This window comes from Cuculus canorus, chromosome 3 (genome assembly GCF_017976375.1).
Source record: "Cuculus canorus isolate bCucCan1 chromosome 3, bCucCan1.pri, whole genome shotgun sequence".
Lineage (NCBI taxonomy): Eukaryota > Metazoa > Chordata > Aves > Cuculiformes > Cuculidae > Cuculus > Cuculus canorus.
Window position 1 is genome coordinate 14,073,250 of NC_071403.1, and position 27,917 is coordinate 14,101,166.

At 38.2% G+C, this 27,917-nt stretch overlaps 1 protein-coding gene across 8 annotated transcripts in view; it reads left to right on the forward strand.

The window, feature by feature from the left end:
* The window catches only part of ADGRB3 (adhesion G protein-coupled receptor B3), a 457,722-nt gene that overhangs the window by 395,178 nt on the left and 34,627 nt on the right, over positions 1 to 27,917 (forward strand). For all 8 annotated transcript variants that reach the window (XM_054061560.1, XM_054061566.1, XM_054061564.1 and 5 more), the window contains 4 exons: positions 16,697 to 16,847; positions 17,416 to 17,485; positions 22,214 to 22,280; positions 24,455 to 24,540. In XM_054061560.1, the coding sequence (XP_053917535.1) occupies positions 16,697 to 16,847; positions 17,416 to 17,485; positions 22,214 to 22,280; positions 24,455 to 24,540 (374 nt within the window). The remainder of the gene's footprint in view (positions 1 to 16,696; positions 16,848 to 17,415; positions 17,486 to 22,213; positions 22,281 to 24,454; positions 24,541 to 27,917) is intronic.

Sequence of the window (27,917 nt, forward strand, 5' to 3'; positions counted from 1 at the left end):
ACTTCCAGGAATGGGAAAGCCACAACTTCCTTGGACAACCTGTGCCAGCATCTCACCACTCTCATAGTGAAGAAATTCTTCCTTATGTCCAGTCTAAATCTGCCCCTCTCCAGTTTTTAGCCATTGCCCCTCGTCCTGTCACTACAAGTAAACGGCATTTGTAAACAGCCCCTCCCCAGCTTTCCTGTAGACCCCCTGCAGGTACTCGAAGGCCACTCTAAGGTATCCTCAGAGCCTTGTTGAACCTCATGAGGTTCTCAGAGGCCCACTTCTCCAGTCTGCCCAGGTCCCTCTGGATGACATCCCATCCTTCCAGTGTGGCAACTGCACCACTCAGCTTGATGTCATCTGCAAACTTGCTGAGAGTGCACTCAATCTCGCTGTCAATGTCATTGATGAAGATATTAAACAGCACCAGTCCCAGTATGGACCCCTGAGGGACACCACTTGTCACAGATCTCCATCTGGACTTTGAGCCATTGACCACTACTCTCTGGATATGACCATCCAACCAGTTTCTTACCCACCGTACCATCCACCCATCAAATCCATATCTCTCCAATTTAGAGAGAAGGATGTTGTGGGGGACTGTGTCAAAGGCTTTACAGAAGTCCAGATAGACCACATCCATTGGTTTACCCATGTCCACTGCTGTGGTTACTTGATCATAGAAAGCCACCAAGTTGGTCAGACAGGACTTGCCCCTGGTGAAGCCATGCTGGCCGCTATTAATCACCTCCCTGTCCTCCATGTGCTTTAGCATAGCTTCTAGGAGGATCTGTTCCATGATTTTCCCAAGCACAGAGGTGAGGCTGACAGGTCAGTAGTTCTCAGGGTCGTCTTTTGTACCCATTTTAAAAATGGGCACAACATTACCCTTCTTCCAGTATCCAGGGGCTTCTCCTGATTGCCATGACTTTTCATATATCATGGAGAGTGACTTGGCAATGACATCTGCTAATTCCCTCAGGATGCATCTCATCAGGTCCTGCAGACTTTGTATGTTCAGGTTCCTCAGGTCATCATGAACCTGATCCTCCTCTACTGTGGGAAGGGGTTTATCCCCCTGGTCACTATCTTGCTGTTCCATGACCCAGGAGGGGTGAGTAGAGCGGTTATCAGTGAAGACTGAGGCAAAAATGTTAAGCACCTCGCCTGCCTGCCTGAGTTTTTGCTGTCAGCAGTTTAAAGATCTTCTGAGCCAGGACTGCATCCAAATTATCCTACTCTCTAATCCATTTTAAACTCGTTTACTTCTTTGGGTACCTTCAAATCCTAAAGCAGTGAGTCCCACATTTCAATTCGGTGATGTATCAGTGACATAAAAATAAAGTAATATGTAAAGCATCCTAGTTCTAACACTTAACATTTTATTTGAATGCAAATCACATTATTTGTATCCTGAGCAGAGTTGTTTGTCATTACAGTCCCTCACAATAACTGGAAGTAAATTTTAAAAAGCACCACAGATGAGACTGATTCATGTGTATCCAACACTCAGACAAAATTGCAGATGATTGGCTGCATCCTGTTGGCTGTTATGTTCCGTGCAAAAAACTACAGTACTGTGATACAAGCCAAAGTGTCATCATTTCAGCTTCATCGGATTGTGCTTATATTTTTAAGCACCAGCAATTTTCTTACAAATATTATAAACTCTGCATTTCCTTTAACTGAAAATATAATATTAGATGGTTTGTGATTTAGAATAAGAAACTGTAAGAGAAAGTTTTGAAATGTATGTGGTAATAGCATATTGGGATCAACTGAGTAATTAGAATGAGTCTTCTCATCAGAAAAGTTTTAAAAAAATCATTAATATCAAGCAATGCTTTTGTGCCATATGTAGACAGAAACCTGTCTTACAATTGGCCAACTAAATGTAAAATAAAATATTCAAATATATTCTTAAAAAAGGCTAAAAATAGCAAGGTTATTTGCAGGAGAGGGAGAAAGAGGAAAAAAACCACCACATATCCACCTCATCTGATAGAAGTTGATTCAACAGTAGTTGTAAAGTAATTAGTAGCAAGAACTTACCATAAAGCTGTCACAGCATTACCACCTTCGAGGCCTGAAAACAATTTATCTTTAGAAACTATGTGCGCAGTGTGTATTGAGAAGGTAATATTAATGAAGGAAAGAACTAGGAAATAGCAACACACTTAAAGCTGACTAAAGTTAAAATTGATGACAAGAGGCTGTCAGAAACACATGAGTAATTTATTAAGCAATGATAGATTTGGGTAAGTAGCACTGCAAAATCAGTCCTCCTTCTGATATGTGTAGTGAAGATAAATTAGCAGTTTTGTAAACTGAGCAGTTCTGTTTGCCCTTTGACTAATATATAAAACAAGCCTTCAAGAAAGGCATTTGCTCTTTTCCTACCTGGCTTTCACTGCTGTACTTATCCCCAAAGCTATATTAAATCTCTGGGGGTAAAGACACTACTAGAATTAAACTTCTGTCAAGGCATCACCCTGAGTGATTACGTTATTAGCAATCATGTTTATCAGGTGTCCTGGAGCGCTTGGCTCTGTACCAACGCTCAGGGAGAGCACCAGGGGCTCCTCTCTCAAGGAGACTGCAGTCTGAGTCAGGCACAGAGCATATACAATTCAAAACACTGAACTAAAAGCAATAAAGATGTAATTTTATTTAAGTCCATCCTCTCTTTGGTGAAATATATGTTCATTCATACGATGGTCTCATACACTTTATAAGGGAATACGAATCACTTTCTTATGAATCATTAATATGAAAGTGGCCACTGTTCTGTTATGAGTGGAGCAGAAGATTAAATAGACCAAATAAATATGGGAAGCTCAGACCATCTTCTTTCATAGGAAAAATATACAGGTAGAAGAATCAAGTGCATTTTAATCAAGTGCTGATAACAGGGTCTTCATACAGTGCCTGCTCCCTCTTGTTGCTGCTTACATGTCCACAGCTCAGAAATTGATGTGAGCTTCTTCAAACTGACTATGTAGATTTTCTGCTTCCCTTCTCCATAAAAAAGCAAACTTTGAGACATTGTAGAACCTTTAATGCTGTAGACATCTTTAATGGGAAGCTCGTCAAATTCTTTGGCAGCGGCATCTAAGAGCATAGCTAAAGCCCACCTGGAGAAAGCTATCATGTTGCTAGGCACTTGTTCTCACTGTAGCTTATTTTGCTGAAACCTCTGTTCAATCTCTCTAGTGTCGCTTCACAAAATTTTTCCTTCCTCATTTGGAACCCACTTTTTTCTCCAGCTGGAGGCTTATGTTCTTAGAATCCTTAGGAGTTAAGAAGGATGAAGCCACTAGACATGAGGCCTTGCAGAGAGTATTGGAATTCTAACAAGACTCCTTACAGTGATTCCAGAGGAAGAATATATTTAGAACAAATAAGAAGAAGGACTGTGCTTGCTGATATTTGTGAGGAATCAGTGCTGTCCAAATAGCAATGATGTCCCAGCTCCTCCTCCAGATTGTGATGATAGGAGTGGATTCACCTCCCCTTACATCCTGAGTGTGCACTAACTTAGCTAAACCTTTTCTGTGACTCCATAAAAGGGAAGTGGAATAGAGGCAAGAAAGCCAGGGTGAATAAACATGGTCCTGTTCTCCTTGATCAAGAAATCTTACTTGAAGTAATATGACAGGGGAGCTTCTACTAGTTATAACTTCTCCTGCTACATTTGATCCCACTACAAAACCATTTCATTCTTTGTTCCTTTAAAACACAAAGGTTGTTACAGTGTTCCTCTTTAATAATTACAACTTTACAAATTTTTATAATCTTGCTAAAGGAATTATTGTGAGGGATTCTACACTGCTTTGTCATAAATATTATTTTGTCATTACCACAAATCTTTTATCTTACCAGTTTAACATAGCAGATAAAGAGAACTGAATGAGTGTGATACCTCACAGAATTTCCTCCTTGCCGGAAGGCAGTGCAAAGGTATAGGCAGCATAAGTGGCTTCACCTTTTAAAAAAAACAAAAACTCTTGACATTTTGCTTTCTTGTGTAAGCAATGAATGGAAGCAAATGTCAAAATATTAACTGAGTGGAGAAGTTGGCTTTACCCATTACTCTCCTTCCCATTCTCTAGTCAATCTTCCATATACATGTATGGGTCACAACATCTTCTTTCTGATTGTGGGTACCATTGTTTTTTCTTTCAACTTCCATAAATTATCTAATTATCATGTATGATACATAATGGCCATGGCATACAATGCCCAGAACTAATGGTCAGACAGAGATGCAAAGTGTCTCGAGGAACTGCCTCATTTGATTTTTTCAGTGTGCTCATGCATCCATTGCTATACAATCTTTCTTCTATGTGAATATTGCTGAAATTTCATTAATATCATTAGAAACCCGTAATGACTCAATGTTTTCCCTCTTCTGTAGTTAGAGGGACTCTTTGGTTTTAGCCATGTTTTACATAAAATAGAGATGTCTATCAGGAATTTCTTTCTTCCAGCTGAAATTTCATCCTGTAGATTAGGCAGCTTCATTGCCAGTACAGGGATCTCTACATGAAGTGAAGAAGGAGATTGATGGCCTTTGAAACAACCCACGACTAATGCGTTAAAGGGATTACAAATTAATATCATGACCATAAGAGGAATTAATGTGATTTGTGATGCTGTTGCATTGTAAGTTTGTATTGACTGTGTTGTACATGAACTAAGGCACTGTCAGTTGCCCAAATTGGAGGATATTTTTTCCTTGGTCACTCTACATTCATTCTCAGTTACAGAGGTTGACATGATCTGATACAGAATTGTAGAGCAATCTCCTCTGCCTGTTATCTGCTGAAAATATCACTCTGCAATGCATAAACCATCGAAGGTTCTTTCTACTTCCACTTGCTTTTCTAGTGTGACAATGTGTGTTTTGATTCCAAGGCTACAGGAAAAGGGTACATATTTAAAAAATAAAAAAAAAATAAAAATCAGGTTTTCAATTAAATGAAACAGTAAAAATTGGTAAATCACATGCATACGCATATGTATCCTATTAAAAACTTTCAGATGCATTTACATAGATCTTTTAAAATATGCCTGTCTGTGTGTATGTCTGTACATTACCTGAACAACACTTGATTCAAAAGCCTTTGTTCCCCCCTCTTCATAGGCACACATGGAGACACACATCCACAAAGACACACCCTTTCCGCTTGACTTCAGTGTTAGGTTCCTGTACTGTATCTGGCGAGGATGGAGTTTGTTTTCTTCATGGGAGCCTACATGTTGCGTCGTTCAGATTTCTGACAAAAAGAGTGTTGCTAACACACTGATGTTTTAGCTCTTGCTGAGCAGTGCTTACACAGCATCAAGATCTTTTGTTTCTCAGCTGCCCCACCAGTGAGTAAGCTGGGTGTAGGGAAGATATTGGAGGGAGACACAGCTGAGACATCTGACACCAGCTGACCAAAGGGATATCCCATACTGTTTGACAAGATGCTCAGCAACACAACTGATGGTGGTCTTTCAAAAGTAGCTGTTGCTTGGAGACTGGCTGGGCAACAGTCTGCTGGTGGGAGGTGGTGAGTGCCTTTGCATCACTTGATGCAGGTTTTTTTTTTTCCTTCGCTTATTAAACTTATTATCTCGACCCACAAGTTTTTCTCACTTTTGCTTCTTTGGTTCTCTCCCCCATGTTGCTGGGGGAGTGAGCGAGTGACTGGGTGCGTGCTTAGCTGCTGGCCAAGGTCAGCCCACCACATTTGCTCAAATCCACCACATGTTTTATTGGATAAGAGAACAAATCCAAAGTGTTCTACACGCCCCTGTAGGTGGGCATGACCCCAAGCATTGGCATGAAGTCATCCATACTCTGAAAGCATTAACACGCCTCCTGGCACAATTTTGTCCCACACAAATTAGCAGTATCCCAGTCAATGCCCTGAGTTCAGGATAGTTAGAATTGGCAAGAGAACAGTGACAGCAGGCTGTTTGGATGTGGTCACCTTATTAGGGAGTACAAAGAAATTTACTAATAAAGATGTTTGCTCTATCATTCCGGTTGGCTGCAGGATGACAGAATGCTTTCTGACCCATTTTGTTTGCAAGTACAAATAGATGTAGCTGTAACATATCTTTAAAATTTTACTTTATCAGGGTTTTTTTGAAAAAAAAACCAAACAAAAAAACCCTGAAGTTATATGATATGAGAAGGCTGTGCATGACCACAGTGATGGAGTAATCTCCCTTTCCTAGATTATTTCTATTTTGGCCTTAAGCTACTTCTCTCAAAAGGGGTCATTTCTCACTGTCTCCATACTGCTAATCCTGAAAGACACTGTCCTTCGAGGAAAACTAGACATATTTGAAACTGAGGGTGCTCTTAGGGGAAAAATCATCCTTTCCTGTTATCATTATTCTTATATAAATACTTTTAAGAAGTCTGTATACAACAATTAAAAAATAAACATAAAAAGAATAAGGGCAAGTGTCATGGCAATCAGCATGGCAAAGCTATTGCTTTCATAGTTTTCATTGAAACATGTAAAGGGATGGAATTCTTAGTTACGCAGAGAAGGAATGTTTGCTGACACCAATATTCCAGACAAGAAGATGGACTGCTTTCATATGGCAGGATTATAATCACAGTCAGACTAAGTGAAAGGCAACTGCAGACTTTGTTGTTGAACTTCTCATTCTAGTCATCATTTTGATTGCTGTGGAAACTCCCTACAATTACAGCAATTTTATTGTTAGCAAATGAGATAAAAATTTCATATAGAGCAAACATGATCTGATTTAAGAGTACAGATACTGAAGTGACAATCACATTTTCCTAAAAGAAAAAAATTGTTTGACAAGTTCTTACCTATGTTGCATTGAGGGAGACAAAAATAAATGCATTATTTTTTATCTACCTAGTAGGGGCTTTTCCTGCTAATTTTTCCATGGGGACATCAGTTTGCACCTCTGCACTTGGATCCTCTGACAGGAAGTTGAAGGCTCACATTATCTCGCAGTACCCATTGTTACCCTCTTATGTTATGCCATCTCTTCAAGGAAGCTCCTTCAATTCCTTGCCTTTGTCAGTACCCGGACACCTCCTCCTCTTTTTCTCAGAACTCCGTAGGGAGCTCCCTCTCTACTGTGCTCTGAACTACTCTTTTCTTTAGCTGCAGTCATTGCTGACTCGTGTAACCCTTGTGCTTAGCTCAGCCGCCCCTTCATTATCACTCCTGGCTCATTGCTCCTAGCTGCTCACACAGCCCCCACAGAGAACTTTTAAATAAATTAAAGTTAGGAAGACTCAGGACCCTTGGAACACTCTAGCATGGGTTGCCCATCACTATAATTGACTGTTGGCTGTTGTATCCTTCATTCTTTTCCAAAAAGGTATAGCTGTTTGAATATTAATGCAACCAAATATTTCTACTTGCAGCAACCTAAAGAAAGATCTAAAAATCTGGGTATCTTTATGTAATAATTTGAAATCAACATCCTGCACATTGTTGTATGTTACAGACAGACAGCTTTTGCTTCATTGTTAATGCAATTGTCTCATTACTATATATCTCCTCAAGCCTGCCAAGAGCATTCATCCTCCTACAAGAGAACACACTGCACGTTCTATATTTTAGAATTAAACCAATATGGAATTCCTGAAAAGCAGCTGTCCTGAAAATGAAAATGTAATAGCATCAGTAAAGCTTGTTTATTTGTCCACAATCTCTAACTTCATTTGCATAGTTCCCAAGTAAATAGAGTTGTTTCTGACATACCAGTAGAACCACTCTGACAGCCACTATGCATTCTCTCCTTTTCTTATGAGTCACAGCCAGTTACATAGACTTTTCAGGCCAAATTGCATTTTCATCAATATTAATCCAGTCCCTTATGTTCACACTGCACCTGAAGTTCTGCTTCTATAATACTGTTACCCGCAACAATGTGCAAGAACATAAGAAGTTCAATTCTTCAATAGTTTTCTGGGGCCAGGTTGATTTTGTTTGCCCATTAAAAAACAAATCTATGTATTATCCATAAATCGATATTTTACCTGTCCTTAAATATGAAATCTTTCATACTTGGTAATGCAAAACCTCAAAAAGCTAATTTTATAGAGTAGTTTTTCAAGAGAGCATAAACTTCAAGTTAATTTTTTAATTGTCATTCCTAACTAGCTCAGTAGTGAAGAAATTATTTTAACAGAGCATGCCAGTGATTTTCACTTATTTTTTACCTAAACTGAGCATGATCACTTTACAATCAAAAGGACTGATTTTTCAAGAAAAAAGAAACCAAACCCAAAAGAAACACAAGAAAAAGAAGACAACTGGGAAAGGGTTTTCTGTGGCACAGTGCAATATCACTATTAAAACAGTGATAGAAATTTGGGATTAATTAGTCAAGAAGGTGCTGAAAAACTTGTATTTAAATTGATCTTCAGAGTTGTAAAGAGTTTCTTATTTTCTTTTATGTCAGCCTCAAAACCTGCTGTTCTGAGCTTTGTAAACTTCACAGCACATTCATGTGAAGACATAGTTAAAATAATGTTATTTTCTCCTGACAGAGTTGACATTTACCTTGTTTAAAGTGTTTAACATCAAAGCCAACACAATACATTCATGATGTGAAGTAGGCCATATTCATTTACCAGAAAAATATTCATCCAATACTTTGTAAACATTTAAAACACTTAGGATAAGGAGCAACATCAGAAGCCTCTGCTCATGCACCTTTCATCCCTGACTCTATAGGTGTTAACACCCAATATAAAGCCCACTTAAATTAATGGGAGTCTTTCCACTGACTTTTGAATTAATCCTGTAAACAATGACAGGATCCTATTCCTTCATTTCCTGCCTGCCCAGAAAAATATACATGTTCACAGCACAAAGGCAAGAAGGAAAGAGCTTCCCTTGCCAGGTTTTGTAATCGAAGAAATTAAATTGCTTCTGAGTAACCTGCTCTATGATACTGCTTGTGCTGCACTCATTTGCTTGCATAAAACCTAGCAATAACAATCCAAACCAGGAGGAAGACTAAAATGAGTACGAGGCTATGGAAACTGTATGATAACTATCTTCCAACTGGTTTTCAATTTACGGTAGGCAGGCCACCAAGAAAGCAATTCTGACTGAATGCATTACAAACCTGCGCAGTGCACTGACAATCTCCAGAAAATCCTATAAACAACATGGAATGAATTTTACTGCCTCTTATGTTAGTAGTAGCTGATCATATTATGAATTATCCAGCTGGACTTCTTGCCACTAACCCAACTAGCAACCAAAATAAGACACAAATATTTCTATAGCCCTGAGGCAAGTTAACACAATGTGGCTTGCAGCCATCACAACCAAAGCCCTCCAGGGCAGGAGGACAGTTGTATGCAAGCTGACTGTCAGGCAGGGTTCCTGGCCCAAGCTCTCCTTCAGTCTGTTTGTGGGCTGGGAGAGTATATTTTGCCCCAGGTCAAAACCGTACCAAGGAATTCACTAACAATTTTGCAGCATGGATCACACACCAGTGCACAAAGATGCCCAAACTGTTACTAGCACAGACAGATTGTGCCATACCACAGAGCATGGAAGGTTTGCGTACCCAGGAAGCAACTTTCATGAATTCTTTTTCATTCCAAAGATCCACAGCCTAACCCTTCACATCTAACTAATAGAATGATGGATGTGCATTCTAAGGTCTGGAGAAGAATGGTAACTAGTAGAGGAATTAGTTTGGATAAAATCCAGCGGTTCTCTGTAGACAGAATTGAGGGATGCCAAAGCACAGCTATATGGTATCAAATTTAAATGCAGACATTATTGATATGAGTGATAGAGGTGATAGCTATCGAAGGAGAACTTTGAAGAAAAGTAATTACAAAGGGCAGAAGCTAAAAAGCAGGTTCCATGTTCTTTTAGTGGATCATATATGAACATTTCTATTGCTGGACTGTGCATCTGGAATTAAATGGGAGACATTCTGACTGATCTTCATAAGTAAGTAACAGTAAAGATTGTGAATGCTTCAGTCACAAAGAAGCAATTTTCAGAAATACCCTTGAGGGAAATATGGGAAAAGAGGAGCAGGAATTGGATCTGATGGTGTAGATTCTAGAGAAACTTTAGGTGAAAAATAAGACGGCAGATATTGAAAGCATTTCTGGGCAGTATAAATGAAGAGAAAACTTACAGTTTTAAGAGTAAGTTTTCTTTCCATCACACTTACAGCATTGCACTAGAATCATTGGGGTTATACAGTCAGATAACAGGACAGGCTCCGGAAGAGAGACAAGATATGACAGGCAAACAAACTTTAAATCAAAATAGCTGAATACATACTGCACCCCGAGTCTGAGCACATGTAATGACCCCAAAGTTTAGCAAATGTTGTGATAGTTTGAACATGATACCAAAAATAAACCCACAACTTGATACTGAAAATATCTTTCTGTGGCATTTTGGTGCTGTTGATGATATAGCTGCCCTTTGTAAGATTGTAGTTGTAAACTAAACCAAAGGAACTACAGAAACAGCTGGAGAACCTAGAAAGGCATCTTGCTTGTTGTACGCAAACAAAACTGATTGAGTAGGAGAATAAAAAATTGAGTGTCCTCAGTTATTGCTCATTATCTTTGTGGGGAAGATCACATAAATACTCAAAATCCACTGCTGTCGTGCAAAAGAATTAGCTTGCTCTAAAAGTCCAAGTAGTGGCTTACCATTCACATTGTCTTGTACCGCATATGGAACCCTGCAGTATAATAATTAATTGTGCATATCTTTTCACATAAATGCTCATTAAGTCAAATGCTATTTTGGGTTATCGTGTCAGATATCAGAACACAATGTAATGAAGTTAAACCACTTGAGGCTTCAACCTTTAAGGACACCAGAGAAGACTTTTAGAAGATTTAAAAGTTTGTCTATGAGTTAATTAAAGTAAATAGTTTCATAGCTCTTGGTTTAATATGTGATTAACATTATTTTAGTACAATTTTTTTCCACTATAGTGCTATTTTTCTATATGGGTATCAGATTTCCTGAATTATTTGCTTGAAACAAGTGGTTTTAGCAGTACTTGAGCCTGAAAAAGGAAAAAAAATAAAATGGGATTTTCTAACTGAAATGGTACATTCAATGCTTTATATTGCCAGTAATATTAATGATCCTGGAAGAGAAACCTGAAAGTCTACAGCTGTGATTTCTCTGCCATTTAAGATCCTACCAGTTTCAAATATGTTTGCAACTGAAGAGACAGCCTTACTTGCCATACTTCTTTGTCATTGAAAATCCACCTCCTTCCAGAGAAACACAGCTGAGATGCAAGCCCTTACTTCTTTGTCCTACAGCCTCTGAAAGTCCATCTATTATTTTGTGGCAGTTTACTCTAGAAATTAGTATTTATTCTAAAATTCAGTATTGTCTTATGTCCAGATGGAGATCCGTGACAAGTTGTGCCCCTCAGGGATCAGTATTGGGACTGGTGCTGTTTAATATCTTCATCAATTATATAGACAGCAAGACTGAGTGCAGCCTCAACAAGTTTGCAGATGACACCAAGCTGAGTGGTGCAGTTGTCACACCAGAAGGGCAGGATGTCATCCAGAGGGACCTGAACAAACTAGAGAAGTGTGTCTATGAGAACCTCATGAGGTTCAACAAGGCCAAATGCAAAGTCCTACACCTGGGTTGGGTCAATCTGTGGTTTCAGTAGAGGATGAGTGATGACGTGATGGAGAGCAGCCCTGTGGAGAAGTACTTGGGAGTGTTCATTGATGACAGGCTCAACAATGAGCTGGCAATACACGCTCAGAGCCCAGAAGGCCAATCATATCCTGGGCTGCATCAAAAGAAGATTGAGGGAGGTGGTTCTGCCCTCTACTCTGCTTTCATGAGACCCCACCTGGAGTATTGTGTCCAGTTTTGGAATCTTCAACATAAGAGGGTTATGGAACTGTCGAAATGGGTCCAGAGAGGGTAGTAAAGATGATCAGAGGGCTGGAGCACCTTTTCTATGAGGACAGGCTGAGAGAATTGATGTTGTTCAGCCTGGAGAAGAGAAGGCTCTCTCTCTGTGGAGAGCTTATAGTGACCTTCCAGTACCTGAAGGGGGCTACAAGAAAGCTGTAGAGGGACTTTTTACAAGGGTGTGGAGTGATAGGACGGGTGGGAATGGCTGTAAATTGGAGGGGGGAAGATTTAGACTAGACATTAAGAAGAAATTCTTCATGATGAGGATGGTGAAGCACTGGAACAGGTTTCCCAGGGAAGTTGTGGGTGCCCCATCCCTGGAAGTGTTCAAGGCCAGGTTGGATGGGGCCTTGAGCAGCCTGGTCTGGTGGGAAGTGTTCCTGCCCATGGCAGGGGGAGTGGAACTGGGTGATCTTTAAATTCCATTCCAACCCAAACCATTCCATGATTCCATGGTTCTATGATTCTATGATTCTGTGATTCTATGTTTAGCTGACCAGTGTACTATATCCGTGTATTCTGACAGTCTGCCATAATTCAGACAAAGTTACTGTATTGTGCAAATCAGTTTTAAAGTAAATAATAATTTAAAAGCTAATAAAGAATAGTAAGCAATTGTTTCTGTTTTAATTTGTAGTTTTCATTTAAGAAAAAGGAAAAGATAAAGTGTTTCACAGATGAGGAACTGAGAGTCACAGAAATCCAATGAAATATACCATTTTGTCACAGAATTACATTTCTGTTCTTTGTTACAACCTTCACTTTCTCTTTTTTTTTTTCTTTGTTTCATGTATTCTTTATTGTGGTCTTTAAGTGTTCTTTATTTGTGTATTTAGTGCATGGTCAGAACTTTGTAAGAATAAACCTATCACCTATTTGATTTATCTCCTCAGATTTATCTCCTCAGAGCTAAATCAAGGGCAAGATTTTTTTAATCTCCAAGAAATTTTATTACTTAAATGATTTTCTACTAGCTTTCATTTCTACTTCATGACATAACCCTGCTGAGTGAATTTCAGCCCCATTCAATTTGCTGTCACCAATGCAGATTTCATTTTTCATGTTCAATTTTCAGTAGCTTTGATTCTTGTACTATGTATCAGAACCCAGAGACAGTCAAGTAATTTGTAGAAGGAAAAAGAACCTGTTTCAGGGCAAGAAAACAAATCAGGTGTAATGCTTAACTCTGTCTGTCTTTGTGTGGAAGATCTGTTAATATCACTGTTATAAAAAACCCATTGTTCTATTAAAAAAACCCCAACATAACAACAAAAAAAAACCAACCCCAAGATGCTAAAAAATAATCATAAATTATTATTTTGAATTTTCATTTATGACCTATGTTTTGTAGGTCATAGGAACTGATAAATGTTCTCTATATTATTCATCACCATTACATTAAAAATATTAATCACTGGAACAAGTAGTTTTGAATTTGCACTGTTTTTTACAACTTCTCATCTGTGCTTTAGTACTCTTATTCAGAGTGGGTGTCTTACAAGAGTGAAAGAAGGAAATAATTTGATACCTGATGTGAGCTGTGCTTTCAGAAGTGTATTGTTTATTAAAAAGGGATGAATGGTCTTACTTAGATATTCAAGGTAACACTTGAGGCTCAATTAGAGCTCATTAAATTGTGCATTCTGAGGACAGAAAAGGTCCCTTCCCCCACTAGTAATTAGAATTAAATATGGGGAGCTGAGAACAACAGCAATGGGAGGAAGAAGAAGTTAAAATAACAGAGGTGACTTAATTTCAGAAGCTTAGAGCAATAGTGAATAAATTAGGCTGTTAAAATTCATTTTATTGCAAGTTGACAGGTGCTCAGCACAGGTAATTAATTCTGTGAGTTTTAACAAACAAGAATTAGAAACAAATAGGAAACATCTCCTCCTAAAGCAATTAAGCAATGAGGAAGATGTGTATCAGTATCACTTGATGCAGATAGGTTGACTCACTGAGGCTTTCTGTGATGGACCATGATGCTGCTGCTGCTGCATCAGGGTAAGGGGAGGTGCTAGACCCTTGGAAAGGGAGAAAAGAGGAGGGAGAAGGAGGGATTTGGAGTAGTCCTTGACATAGTGAGAAAGAAAAAGAGACTAATAAAGTACTTGTTAAAATTATGGCTCCCTGGCTTGTGATAATCAATTCCCCATTTAATAACAGCCTTTGGTGAAAATTAATTTTTGCTTGTTTTTAGAAATAGACTTCCCAGATATAGCATCTTCCCAGACAGCATTGTTTGTTTATTTGTTTATCAAAGGGAAAAAATACAGAAGTACATAAAAGCCAGATTTCCAGGGAGTATTGGTCGACCATGCTGAGCCCACAGCTATACCTGGAGAGAGGAGTTTCTTTTCCCAGGACTGCTTCTCTCTGTCTGGAGGCTGAATTCACTTCAAGCCCCACCTGCACACAATTCTGTCAGCACAATCCCATAGCAGTTGTTAGGTGATGTTTAGGGGCTGTTTTGCATCTTTCTGGTGGTATATGATGCAAATACATGGTTATATCAGTGGTACAGACTTGACATCAGTGTTCATTAATGACCCCTATCTGCCATTCAGTAGAGACAGATATAATCAGCAGTCATATACTCCAGCCAGAGCACAGAATGCTTCTAATAAAACTTGCTTCTGTCTTCTTATTTTGTGATCAACATGATCATTAACATTTCCATCACAGCTCGTTCTTCCACAACAACTGTGTCTACATTTGTATCAGATTATCATCATCTATCTTTCTTCTAATACAGGGGATAAATTATGAACTAAACCCTACAGCGTACACTCAATCAGTCATAAAAGTTAGTAATTATTTCACGAAAAAGATCAGGATTTGTTTGTATTTGCATTACCTATAAAGGAAATAGTATATTTCCAATTTTTTCAGCGTAATACTGTTTCATCTATGTGGTTTCCCTCTAAAAGACTCTCAACTTTTTCTCCAAAGTCATTTTATTGTCAAATTCTCATTCCAACAGAACATGCTAGCTTTTACGAAAACATTTGTAGGAAAGCAAATTAAAGTTGCATATTGGGAATTCATAACATCTGAGCCAGCTAGTAAAAGAAAGAACATTTCCATATGTTCTATTATATTTGTTGTGTGTTTCACTCCATTGCTTTCTTTTTAAATAAATATTTATTTTTCATATACAGGGAATATTGCTATCAGTCAGGCTTTAACAGGATAGATTTTATGATTCCACTTACTTAGGGACATCTAAACATAAGAATTAATGAAAAAATCTAGGATGGAATGGTAGATCTGCTATCTTTTTTCCAGTTTGCATTCTCTGCTTTTTAAAAATCAACAACTCTTGATTTAAAAATCAATCAATCTCTTGCATGTAACTAGGTAGACACCCCTTCCCCCAGATTTAAATAGACAGTTTGACCCAGGATTAGAAAGCAAGGTGTTTGTCACACCTATAAATTCACAGCAGGAAATCAATAAGTTTTGACTCAAATCTATAACTTTTTGAAAGTTGAGAGGTTGATATCCGCTGTCACCTATACATTTGACATAACTGTTTGAGTGAACCAGCACAACTGATTTCAGATAAGAATCTAGGAAAATGAACACCATAGAAAATTCAAAACAAAAAGACATGAAAGTAATTTAGAATATAAAATGAAATAAAAAGCATGTGCAATGTCATGTCCTTCCAAAATTTTTGTAGATATCAGCCCTGATTCGAGAATGTATGCAAGCAACTTGAACACTTGCATATTTTCTCCCTAAACAGTTTGCTGAAGTTGAATTTTTGTAAAAAAACTTAACTAGTATTTTTTACATGTGTGTAAGATGGCTGTTAGATGTGTGTGCTGCATAAATAAATAGTCATAAAGTATCGGCATTTCTCAACTACAATTGTGCGTTGTTAATATTGGGTGTGTGAAATGGTGGGGAAGCTTGGTATAGACTTTAAATCATGATAAGGATATTCTCAATATTACTGATGTGGTTCTGGTGCTGGGGTACAGTATACACTACATTTTATAGCCTGCAACTGGCATTTTAAGCAACAGAGTGGAGGGAAGATCATCATTTATGACAAGAAGTTCATTTATATAAGCAACAATGTCAAGTTTAATTAAGGTCTACAGTGAAGAAAAACAAGCCAATTGCATGTGCTCAAAATACTTCTCAGATGACAAATGACTGACACCCATAAAAACAATATCCAGGGTGATTGTTAAGGTTATGATATTTAAACCTGACTAAAAAGATCTCGGGAAGTATATTAAAATAGGTTAATGTTCAATAAAATTTAAATTTAAAAAAAATCAAATAAATTAAACAATCTGTTACCTTCAATTAAGATTTACAGTCAGAGTCTTTCTGCATAGAGGAAAAAGAAAATACACATGGCAATTAGGAGCATTTTCCCCATATAGTTTCTGTATTCAGCTCCGCGAGATTTTATAAGCAGTTAAATTTATAACTTGCTTACCACAATGGCTTTATGATGATCCCTGGTCCAAGTAAATGTGTAGAGATAAACCTGGTGATACGATTTATTTTGTGTTCTTTGTCCCTGCTCTTCACACTCAATGTTTGGGAAAACACTCAAAACCTTTTCTGCCTTAGCCTCATTAACATGTTTCTTTCTTTCTCTCTGGCAACCACAACCTAAAAGGCGAGTTGATACTAAGAATAAAGGTCAAGATGATAGAATATGACAACTCTTTGAATTGAAAAGAGAAACGAGTGTCCCTAAGTATTCAGCATGAACTTCTCTTTGCTCCCTGCAGGGCATCTGCACCACAACCACCGCATTTTTACACTTCTTCTTCTTAGCTTCATTCTGTTGGGTTTTGACAGAAGCGTGGCAGTCATATATGGCTGTTACTGGAAAAATTAGGACACGGCTTATAAGGAAACGTTTCCTGTGCCTTGGATGGGGTAAGTCCATAAATTCATTTCCTTAGAATCATTGGAATGAAACTTTTAATGCAGTGACAATGTCAAGAATACAATAATTTTCTTCAGTAAACCTCAAAGATAGAAGACAGCATGGTACTAAAAAGAAAACTAGGTTATGAGCCTTTCCACTTTATCTAAAGATCAAGCTATGCTGATGTATATTTTAACATTCTTTTATAACTACATTTTAACAACATTTTAGAAGATTTTCAGCAAAGTAGTGTAATATCAAGAAATCAAAATAAAACAAGAAAAAACATTCACTGAATATTCATGAAGCCTCTTCCTAGTTCACTTTAAGACCTGTCAGATGTACCAGTAATTTAGCTACATCAAAGTTGTACACCGTGGGCAGAAAACAGTGTCCTCCTCCCTGACAGTGCTTCAGAAAAACAAATCCTGCAGTAGCACTGTGCTTCATTAAATGATTCATTCCATGTAAAATTGTCCATTTTGCTTTAGCTTGTCCTGTCACTTTTTGTCCAAGTAGAAGAGCAATATTTTGCTCAGCACCTAGTTATTACAGGTTTTGGGTTTTTTTTTTCAGGTTTACCAGCATTGGTGGTTGCAATATCAATAGGCTTTACGAAGACAAAAGGATATGGAACAGCCCACTAGTAAGTCAATCTGAAATGATAAATTATGTTTTTAATTAACAAGACTGTCATACCCATCAGGAATTACATAGCTTAGACTAAAGGCCCTACAGGTATCCAGTCACGCTTGGAACTACCCTGAGAGTCACTGAGTGGTCCACAAAAGGACAAGAAGAAAACCATATGCCAGTCTTGGACTGAGCTCAGCAAAGCACTGAGGATCCTGGATTTCTTGTGAGGAGGTGAAGCAACAGGCCTTTTAGAAGTGCTGAGATTCAGGTCCACTTATATGCATTTATCGAAGAGAGCCTTAAATGTTGTGGTCAGCTTTTGCCAACCTCTAAACCTGTCTAAAAATGTACTGCAATAGTCTCTTTGGTACCCATCAAGCACATACTTCAGTTTTGATGCCCCTGAGCTGCTTGGAGCCAAAGCCTCACAGGAATATCAAAACAATTCTCCCATCCATCCCCTCTCTCCTGGAGTGCCTGATCCAGCCTGTATTCTGGACTGAGCTGTACATGAGAGACACAGTGAGGAGGAGATCTGTGTACCTCATTTACATTTTATTAATACATTTGGCTGGTTACAGTGCGTATTTAGCACCACGTAAAATTCACTCCTTAGCAAGACTGCCCTTCAGTTGTCTCCTGTTGAAGAAGGAGCTTGGACTAAGCTTCCCTCCTATCAGCAGACTCCAACCACTGAGATGTTATGTACTTGAGAGTGCTTTTTCTGCAGTCATCTGTTAGAAGCTCCTCTCACGTTGCTTGAGAAATTTAGTATGCATCTGGACAGAAAGAGAGGAAATATGACTCTGTAGCCTGGTAATGAGAGCACTCATCAGAGATGAGGATGAGTTAGGTCAAGTCCTCACTTCAATGAATATTTAATTATTCTCCTTTGCATCATCACTGAGTGAGATCAGGATTCTCCCTCCCTGCCCTGCATGTGCCGGTCTCTTAGCAAACAGCACGGGAGCCTTCAAGCCCTTGCTCCAGCTCTGGGTGCGCCAGGACTCAAAACCAAATCTCCTCCTAAATATCATCTCTAACCACTGAGCTGTTTAGTTTTAAATTGTGACAATGGGTGTCTTGCATTTTTTTAATGAGAAATAGCTTACCTCACTGAAGTGCTTAACTGTGCGATAGTGCTAGCAATCATTAGCAAAACAACAGTCATAGCCATTTTGGGGGACTTATATTGAGGAGTTGCTCCTCTGACCTTTTTTTCCTAACTAAAATAAGCTCATCTTGCTGGCTTTTTTATTACTTAGTACTTGAACCAGAACTAGAGCATCCTTTAGGCTGTGAGACTTACAAATCGCAGGATTACGATGTCCACATCCCATTGGGGGATGTAGCTCTGTCCCTTGTAGGATCAATCCCCTTGCATTTATTCTACTGAAATTATTCATGTATGTCTACTTGCTTTAGTTAGTGTTGCTTCCTGCTTCCTACTTCCTCCCTGGGCTGAATGCATTTTTAAAAGAGGATATACTGAAATATTCAGACAAAGCAACAAATCATTCATTAAGGGCAACCTGGAAAGTGAAAAAAAGCAGGTCTCTGTGCATGTAAGAGCTCCTCTCCCACGACCCAAATTCAGCTGACATGATACCGTGGGACAAAAGCACAAAAGGCCGTATACATGGTACAAACAGAATCATAATGCAGCATTCTTATCTTATTTGCAAATAATTTTTGGTATTTGACATTAGAATTATGTATGGAAAACAAGGAATACAAGGAATGGATGTCCTACCCTAGAAGCCAGCAAAGAATTGTGTCCCGTAGCAACTGTTGGGCAGTATAAAAATAGAGCTCCTGTCCTGCTCCTACTCCAATAACTACAGTATTTGTGTAAGCTTTTTAACTGCTTGCACTATATTTGGCCTGTTTGGCTGCAATCAATTGCACACATGCTGCCATCAGAAATGAGTCCTGTTGCAACATATTCCTGCTGTAAGATGCTATTTTTGAAAATGACAGTTTCGGATAGGGAAAATTAAGAGTCAAAATAAAGGAACTTATTCCAGTCCTATAGTCCCACACATGAAGAGACTGATGGAAAGAGAGAAGAGTCAAGGATTTTTGAAGCAGATCTCGGTTTTGCATGGTAGATGACGATGGGGGTGGCTTGAATTGTTCACATTCAAACAAATTCTGTGATCAACAATCTCTGATTTCTATCTTTTTCTTTCAGTCCTAATTAGAGAATTACATGGCTGTACATTTAAAACTACATATGAAAAATATTTGACGCAGCCACTTGTACTGATATAGATACAGCAGGTAAAGATATTTCCCCAAAAGAATAAAAATCCACAGTGACAAGTTTTTTGGTATTTCAAGATATCTGAAAAACATTTGTGTATCTGAAAGCTTGATTGTTTTTTCCAGCTGTTTGTGTGAGTTCGAAGAAGTATTGTTCATATGATCAGAGCTGTGAAATCCCCATTAATACAAGTTATAATTAGTAAACCTGCATGACCTACTCATTGACCTACACACTGACCAGTGCAGATAACTTCCAGGAATTTGTTATATCAGAAAAAAATGAAATTCTGGCATAGTCATGCTCTTCTAAAAGCAGGAACCATTCTCCTGGAGAGCATGAGACAACCCACAAAATGTACAGGACACAGGAGCAAATCCACAGATACTTTATCATTCAGCAGCATTTTATGACCATGTGACATAGTCCCATAAAACCATCAGTGGACCCTCTTAATACTATTCATATGACTTTCTGCTATGTGGAGATCGGGGAGAAACAAGACAGAATAGGAGAATAAAATAAAAACCACCATAAAGCATGGGAAAAAATCTTATCAGAGCAAAGAAAAAGAAGAGAGGAAGGGGAAAAAAACACTAAAAATTTACAATTGCCTTATGGTTTAAGAAAGTGCCTGAGAATCTGTCTTCAGAAAGTCTTCAACAGAAATAATTGGGGGGAAAAAAAAGCATATTACAGAGTTATCAGGTGGCAAATATTGACTACATTGCAATAATCACATCGCACACTTGATTGAAAAATCTACATTATTGAAAATTCAGACTGTGTAAAGAAAAAAGGACAACATCTATATTTTTTTCCAGCTCTTCCTCGAAGTGGAAGTTGGTTTTTAAAACAGCTCTTTGACTTGAGGGCATTAGAAAGGGTAGGAACAAGTCTCCCTTGATCTTAAAGATTCTTGTGGTAGAAAGCTTTTTTTATTTGAAAGAAACCCCATTGATTGTTTTGTGCAGCACAGGTAACTGAAAGTATGCTTCAACTACAATATGTCAATAATTTTTTAAGAACAATAAACATGAAAATTTCAATTCAATGTCTTACTTATGCAGAATGGTTGTCTTCTCTAAGTTTAAAAGTTCATACTGGCAGGGAAATGCACTGTAAATACATTCCTCTCTCTCAGAAGCCCATGTTCTCAATCTCTCACAATAAATAACCTAACTTTGGGAAAAATAGCAAGAAAAAATGCAGAAAATTTTGAAAACATTTTTCTTTGACATTACAGAAATAAATTGAATATTATTGGAGTTCTTTTTGAGGTAGGTTGTAGAATAGCCTGCATGTGTCACTCTTTTATCAGTGAAGCTATTTGCATCAATTTGTCATTCCAGAAACTGGCATACTGATGCAATTGGGTTCATGTACCAGGCTTCATGTGCCTTCATTACAACGGGAAACACACTTATTCTTTGCAGTTAGAATTCCAGCAGTAACAGACTATTAGTATTATGATGTGCTTGCATCTAATTTACTCGGTTTTCAAAAGTACAAAAACAGTACTTGAAAATAAAGAAAATGTATATGATTCTGATGTGAATGTTTCTGGGTGCAAGATCCAAGTAAATTATTTGAATGCATATACTTGAGTTTTCTTGTATGTAGGTGTGATCGTGCATTGAAATAAACATGCAGTTCTTTGAATGTCTAATCACTAGGAAAATAGCACAGCTGCATTTACTTTAGTGTGTGAAGCTCCCCATCTTTTGCAGATACAGCAAGCTTTACATCATGGTGTATAAAATATTTATAATTTGATTCTGTAAGTGCCCTCTGTTGGAAATCTGATGGTTTTCAGTGAAAGCCCTGATGCAGTGTGAAAAACTCTGCAAGAAACCTGCAGAAAATACAGGTTTCAGATGTTTTAAAATATACATTTAAATAGTTTGCTTGTGAAGTATTCCAGAGAATGCAGAACAGTTAGATCATATATGATTTTACTTTAATGGGAATACTGTCTGTAAGACCTAGTTCTAATAGCAATTGCTAAATGATGTAATAGAAGATATGTAGAAACCTATTTTTTCTGAAGTGCTGCGTTACAAGTACTTGACCTTTCATTGCTTTAGGTATAGAACTGTCAGACCCTGTAACCTGGAAATATTTCTAGATACCTACCTGGCAAGTCCTGTTTGTTATACATGGGTAGAGAGGATTCAATAAGATTTGCAAACTTATTTTCTATTGCTCTCATAATATGTTTTAGACATTTCAGTATATGTATAATTCACATTAAACCTTTTGAAACATTAATAACTGGTAATAGAAATTACTTTCAACTCTCTACATCATCATATCAACAAAATAATGCTTTTTATATGCATATGAATCTGTATATGTACGACTGAACATACATGGGAAGAATTTCATGCTGTAGTAATTATTAATGCTTTCTTAGCAATGTGTTATACTTATTTTTAATTTGTGTTAGTTCTTCTCTACTGTTCTTTCTAGCTGTTGGCTGTCTCTTGAAGGAGGGCTACTTTATGCTTTCGTTGGACCTGCAGCTGCTGTTGTCTTGGTAAACATTAATACAGTTTCCATTCTTTTCACATGAAATGATAGAATGTACTTTTTAAATTATAAACACTTAGCTATACAGTAGCATTACATTTTTCTGTAAATACTGAGCTCAGTATTTTTAACATATCTTCAGTATTTTGAATGCATGATTCATGTAATTGTATCAGTTCTTTATAGCATATATCTCTCCATGTTTACACAGAAAGTTGTGAAAAAATAATGTACTGATTAACGGCACAGAAAACTCGTTACAGGAATCACTGAGTTATTATCAGTAGCATCTACACAATTGTCACTGCCTCGTGAGGTTCAGTGACAGTCTGATAGTGCTGTTTGGCAGCGTATCGCTGTGCCAGCAAAAGCAACTTGAGGAGTGGAACGAGCCTACAAGTTCTCTAAGGCTACTGCTTTTGCAGGCAAAGAAAAATATCACCATAGCTGGGAAATGTTACTCATTTGTATATTAATCTTCTGTATCTCTGGAAATGCATTTAGGTGTAGGATTCACTTTGCCTAATTGTAGACATCTACAATGTGGATTTCTGCCTCTAAGCTAGTTTTCCCAGCTATATTTCATTGTCAGTGGAGAAAAATATGCACTTCTGGGACTCAAACCTTCAGAGGTATTTCAGGTGTCTACTTTAGGGTAAAACAAATTGCACCCTACATGTGCCGTCAGCTATCAGTCATCTGCTCTTCAGTCTGTATGGATTTTTTACAATAATTTGTTTTTCCCTCACAGGTTTTGAATCTAATTCTTCTTTCTACTCCACCAGTTTTATACTAGAATAGCTCTATCAACACTGGTTATTTCTGATTTTCCCTTGCAAAAGGGAATCTGTCTTAGCAGTCATCAAAGATGCAGCCATTTAGCTACACAGATTTTCCTGAAATGGATGTTTACTACTCCCATCGAGTTTGTCTCATCATTGCCTGGAGTTAAGCCAGGATCCTTTTGTACAATGCACAGTCCCTGTCATGATAGAGGAGCCAAGGATGTTTACAAAAAAGCCAGTCATAATTTTCACATGGAACTGTATGTTCTCTGTGTAATTGGCAAGCTTTGTTCAGAGATGTTTGAAGTTCACAGTTGCAGTTTGCCCTACCATTAGCTAGTAGTTCTGGAAGGAGTTGTTCCATGCAGCCACTTAAGCCTAAGTGTACAAAGCAAAAGAATTATATAACATTAGCTGAAAAATGTAAATGCTGAAAATAAAGTGATAATAAGAAAAGCTGGAAAAGAGTTGTGGAACAGACTGGCAATGATTAAGTATTTTGGCACAGGTCTTGAAAAATCTGTTTGAATGGAAAAAAAGGATTACTCTTTTCTAATTAAGAAATAATAAGGAACATTTATTTAATACATTCAAAACTTGGTATTACCTCTTTGCATGGCGTGCAGAGACAGGTTCATAGAGTTCAGTTCAATAATACGAATGCATAATAACAGTCATTAAGTTGTCCATTAAATGCCATTAGTATGTCCATGGAGTGCCAAAGTCTGACTGCTGCAACACTTGAATTTTTTTAGGTTAGGTCTTCAACCCATGTATGTGATCACAAGACCATTTACTTTAATGGAGCTAAACAGACTTACCACAGGCATTCATCTCAACTACAAAAGAACGGAAATCGCAGTCAAATAAGGCTTGAGACTGGCATTTTGCTGAATGACAAAGACAATGACTAATGTGCAGGAGGATATGGAAAACCACAGGCTGGTTCTATATAAGTAGGAACACCCATATGGGCCATAAATGCTTAAAAAAGAACAGAGTTGCGGTCGTTGTATGCTCTGACTAGCTCTTCCCTGTGTGCACAACTCAAATGCAGTGGTGTTCCTGGAATAGAATGTATCATTGCAATTAAAACTGAGGAAATATTAAAGCTCTGTTATTCAAGCTTCTGGCCATCAGACATGTACACATATAACTTGATACCAGCATAATTCAAAACTCAAAAAGAAGCCTGTGGTAGTGTGTGTACATTACCCATTTGAGAATGCACGCTTTTGGTGTGCTCAAGGACAGTTTTGCACCATTTCTGATGGAATACACAGAAATGTAACTAGAGGCATTTTTCAGGCCTGTAAGAGCGTTTTCCTGAAGTAACAGGACAAAGTATTTTCTTTCAAGCACCGAAAAAATCAACTGTTTGTTTTCTGTTCAACAGGTCAACATGGTGATTGGCATTTTGGTATTTAATAAACTTGTTTCCAGAGATGGAATCCTAGATAAAAAGCTCAAACACAGAGCGGGGTAAGCAACAATTGGGTTATTAAAATTGTATCACCAATTTTCAATTACAGATATTCACCAAAAGTGCTTTTGGTTGTGCTTTGACCTTTTATATCAGTTTAACAGTGTGTCTAACAGATTCCATCCATCTCAAAAGCTGCTGTTGCATTACCCTGAGGGAATGCAACTAAACAAAGTAAACATAATAAAACACAAGTACAACAGTATTAAGTTAATAATAATGAGGATTAAACAAATCTGAGCTGAAGTTTCACAGGAATGTCACATACAGAAAGTTTTTGCGGTCCGGAAAACAGCTTTATGAACTGTGTGTACTGAAGGAACCGATTATTTTTGCCTAGCTGTCAACTTCAGTTATTATGGTGGGAAATGTTACTCATTTGTGTAAACCGTTATAAAATATATTTTACAGCAATATATGCCGTACTGAGATCAATGGTGTTCTGCCATTCTGACTATGTGAATTTGCCTTTGTTCTTATATCCATATCTACATAGACGTATGTTGTAAATTAGTGCAACGGGATTTCAAAGTAAAATATCATGTTTTAAGGAAAAAAAGAAAAAAGAGAAATGGAAATTCTTTTTTAGTGATGACTTGTGTTTACATGCAAATACCATTTGTTATCATGAGAAGAAATGATTATGACAGTGGTGGTATCAGAAATTGTTTTTCAGTGGATGACATTGATTTGAATTAATGCAGCAGAAAAACTGGACTTATTCCATATCGGAGAAAAATATTTCACAAGTGCATCATCATCATCCCAGTGCTTAAGAAAGTATATTTAAACTTCACATAATTGTTTTTTACAGCTACGTGTTCTAGTATTGTCTTTTGATCCAGCTTGTAGTTATCACCACAAATATCTGCATTTCTAGAAATTATAAGCAATTATATCCTTATTTTACTGCATATTAGAGTTCTGGGTAAATTTATTACAGCTTCACTTTAAATCATTTTGCTATTTCATTAACAGTAGCATTCCTAATAAGTTCAATTCATTGATCAGATTAGAAAATTATAAATAATTCAGTTGGTGTGATTTGCATTTATTATTAATTCAATTAAACCTTTATGGTTTTCAGCTCTTTCACCATTAGTCTGACAAATATGAACCAAAAGCTTTCATTTTGCTTCTTCTCTTTTATTCCTTTTTCATTAGAATGTATTAAGTTCTTATCCTTCCTTTTGTCTGCATTGCTCCATAAACATTCTTAACATGTAATAACACTAATGAAATCTAGAGAATTATAAAACTACCCAAATTATATCTAGAGTAGCAATAACTTATCACCAATTCAAATTCACATCTGCTTTCATTCCCGTGAGGGGTTGGAGCAGCCAGGGGTTTCCCTTTGTATATTTTCTAAGGATATCCAAGCCTAGATTTAGAATCATAGCGTCATAGAATCATAGAATAGTTAGGGCTGGAAGAGACTTTAAAGATCATCTAGTTCCAACCCCCCTGCCATGGGCAGGGACATCCCACTAGGTCAGGCTGCCCAAGGCCCCATCCAACCTGGCCTTGAACACCTCCAGGGATGAGGCATCAACAGCTTCCCTGGGCAACCTGTGCCAGTGCCTCACCACCCTCATAGTGTAGAAATTCTTCCCTATGTCCAATCTAAATCTGCCCCTCTCCAGTTTTTAGCCATTGCCCCTCGTCCTATCATTACAAGCCTTTGTAAACAGCCCCTTCCCAGCTTTCCTGTAGACCCCCTACAGGTACTGGAAGGCCTCTCTAAGGTATCCTCTGAGCCTTCTCTTCTCTAGGGTGAAACAGCCCAACTCTCTCAGCCTGTCCTCGTAGGGAAGGTGCTCCAGTCCTCCTATAATCTTTATAGCCCTTCTCTGGACTCATTCCAACAATTCCATATGCCTACAATGTTGAGGATTCCAAAACTGAAGACAATATTCCAGATGAGGTCTCACAAGAGAGGAACAGAGGGGCAGAATCCCCTCCCTCGCCCTGCTGGCCACGCTTCTTTTGATGTAGCCCAGGACACAGTTGGCCTTCTGGGCTGCGAGCGCACATTGCCGGCTCATGTCGAGCTTCTCATCGATCAGCACCCCCAAGCCCTTCTCTGCAGGGCTGCTCTCAATCACGTCATCCCCCATCCTGTATTGAAATCGGGGATTTCCCCAACCCAGGCATAGACCTTGCACCTGTCCTTGTTGACCTCATAAGGTTCTCAGAGGCCCACTTCTCCAGCCTGCCCAGGTCCCTCTGGATGACATCCCATCCTTCCAGTGTGGCAACTGCACCGCTCAGCTCGGTGCCATCTGCAAACTTGCTGAGGGTGCATTCAATCTCGCTGTCAATGTCGTTGATGAAGATATTAAATAGCACCAGTCCCAGTACAGACCCCTGAGGGACACCACTTGTCACGGATCTCTATCTGGACTTTGAGCCATTGACCTCTACTCTCTGAATACGACCATCCAACCAGTTTCTTACCCACCGTACTGTCCACCCATCAAATCCATATCTCTCCAATTTAGAGAGAAGGATGTTGTGGGGGACTGTGTCAAAGGCTTTACAGAAGTCCAGATAGATCACATCCATTAGTTTACCCTTGTCCACTGCTGTGGTTACCCCATCATAGAAAGCCACCAAGTTGGTCAGACAGGATTTGCCCATGGTGAAGCCATGCTGGCTGCTATTAATCACGTCCTTGTCCTCCCTGTGCTTTAGCATATCTTCTAGGAGGATCTGTTCCATGATCTTCCCAAGCACAGAGGTGAGGCTGACAGGTCAGTAGTTCCCAGAGTCATCTTTTGTACCCATTTTAAAAATGGGCACAACATTACCCTTCTTCCAGTGACCAGGAACAAATGGCTGAACTTTTTTTTTCAGCTACTTATTTGTTGTCTATAGAAATCTGTTTGTTTATAGCATGCTTTCTCAATGAAACAAATAAGTAGCTTTATAACAATGTGCAACTTGGTAAAGAGTTATTTTATTTCAAAATAGGTGGATAAAGAATTAGAAATTATTCTGTCAGAAGCAATCCAACTGTTCTGGGAAAGCATGTAGATGTCCTAATTGAGAAACAATCTTTACTTTTGTGATTGTATGAGAGGGTGGCTTGGCAACAGCATTCCTTGATACTCATTGGCAGCTGAAAAGTCTTGGGTCATTCTTTGAAGCATTGAATTTTATGCAGCATTTGACCTCCAGTAGAAGGGGGATTGTCACTAATTTCTTCAATATCTCTTGCCAGCCATGCTCAGCAAGGCAACTTCATTCTTTCTGGCAAACATTGGACTTATACCTCTTCAAAAGTTCAGGGAAACATTTAGCTGTAGAATTCACTTATGTAGGATTTAAAGCAGAGAATAGGGCAAATATGTTTGCTCCATATGTTTTTTTC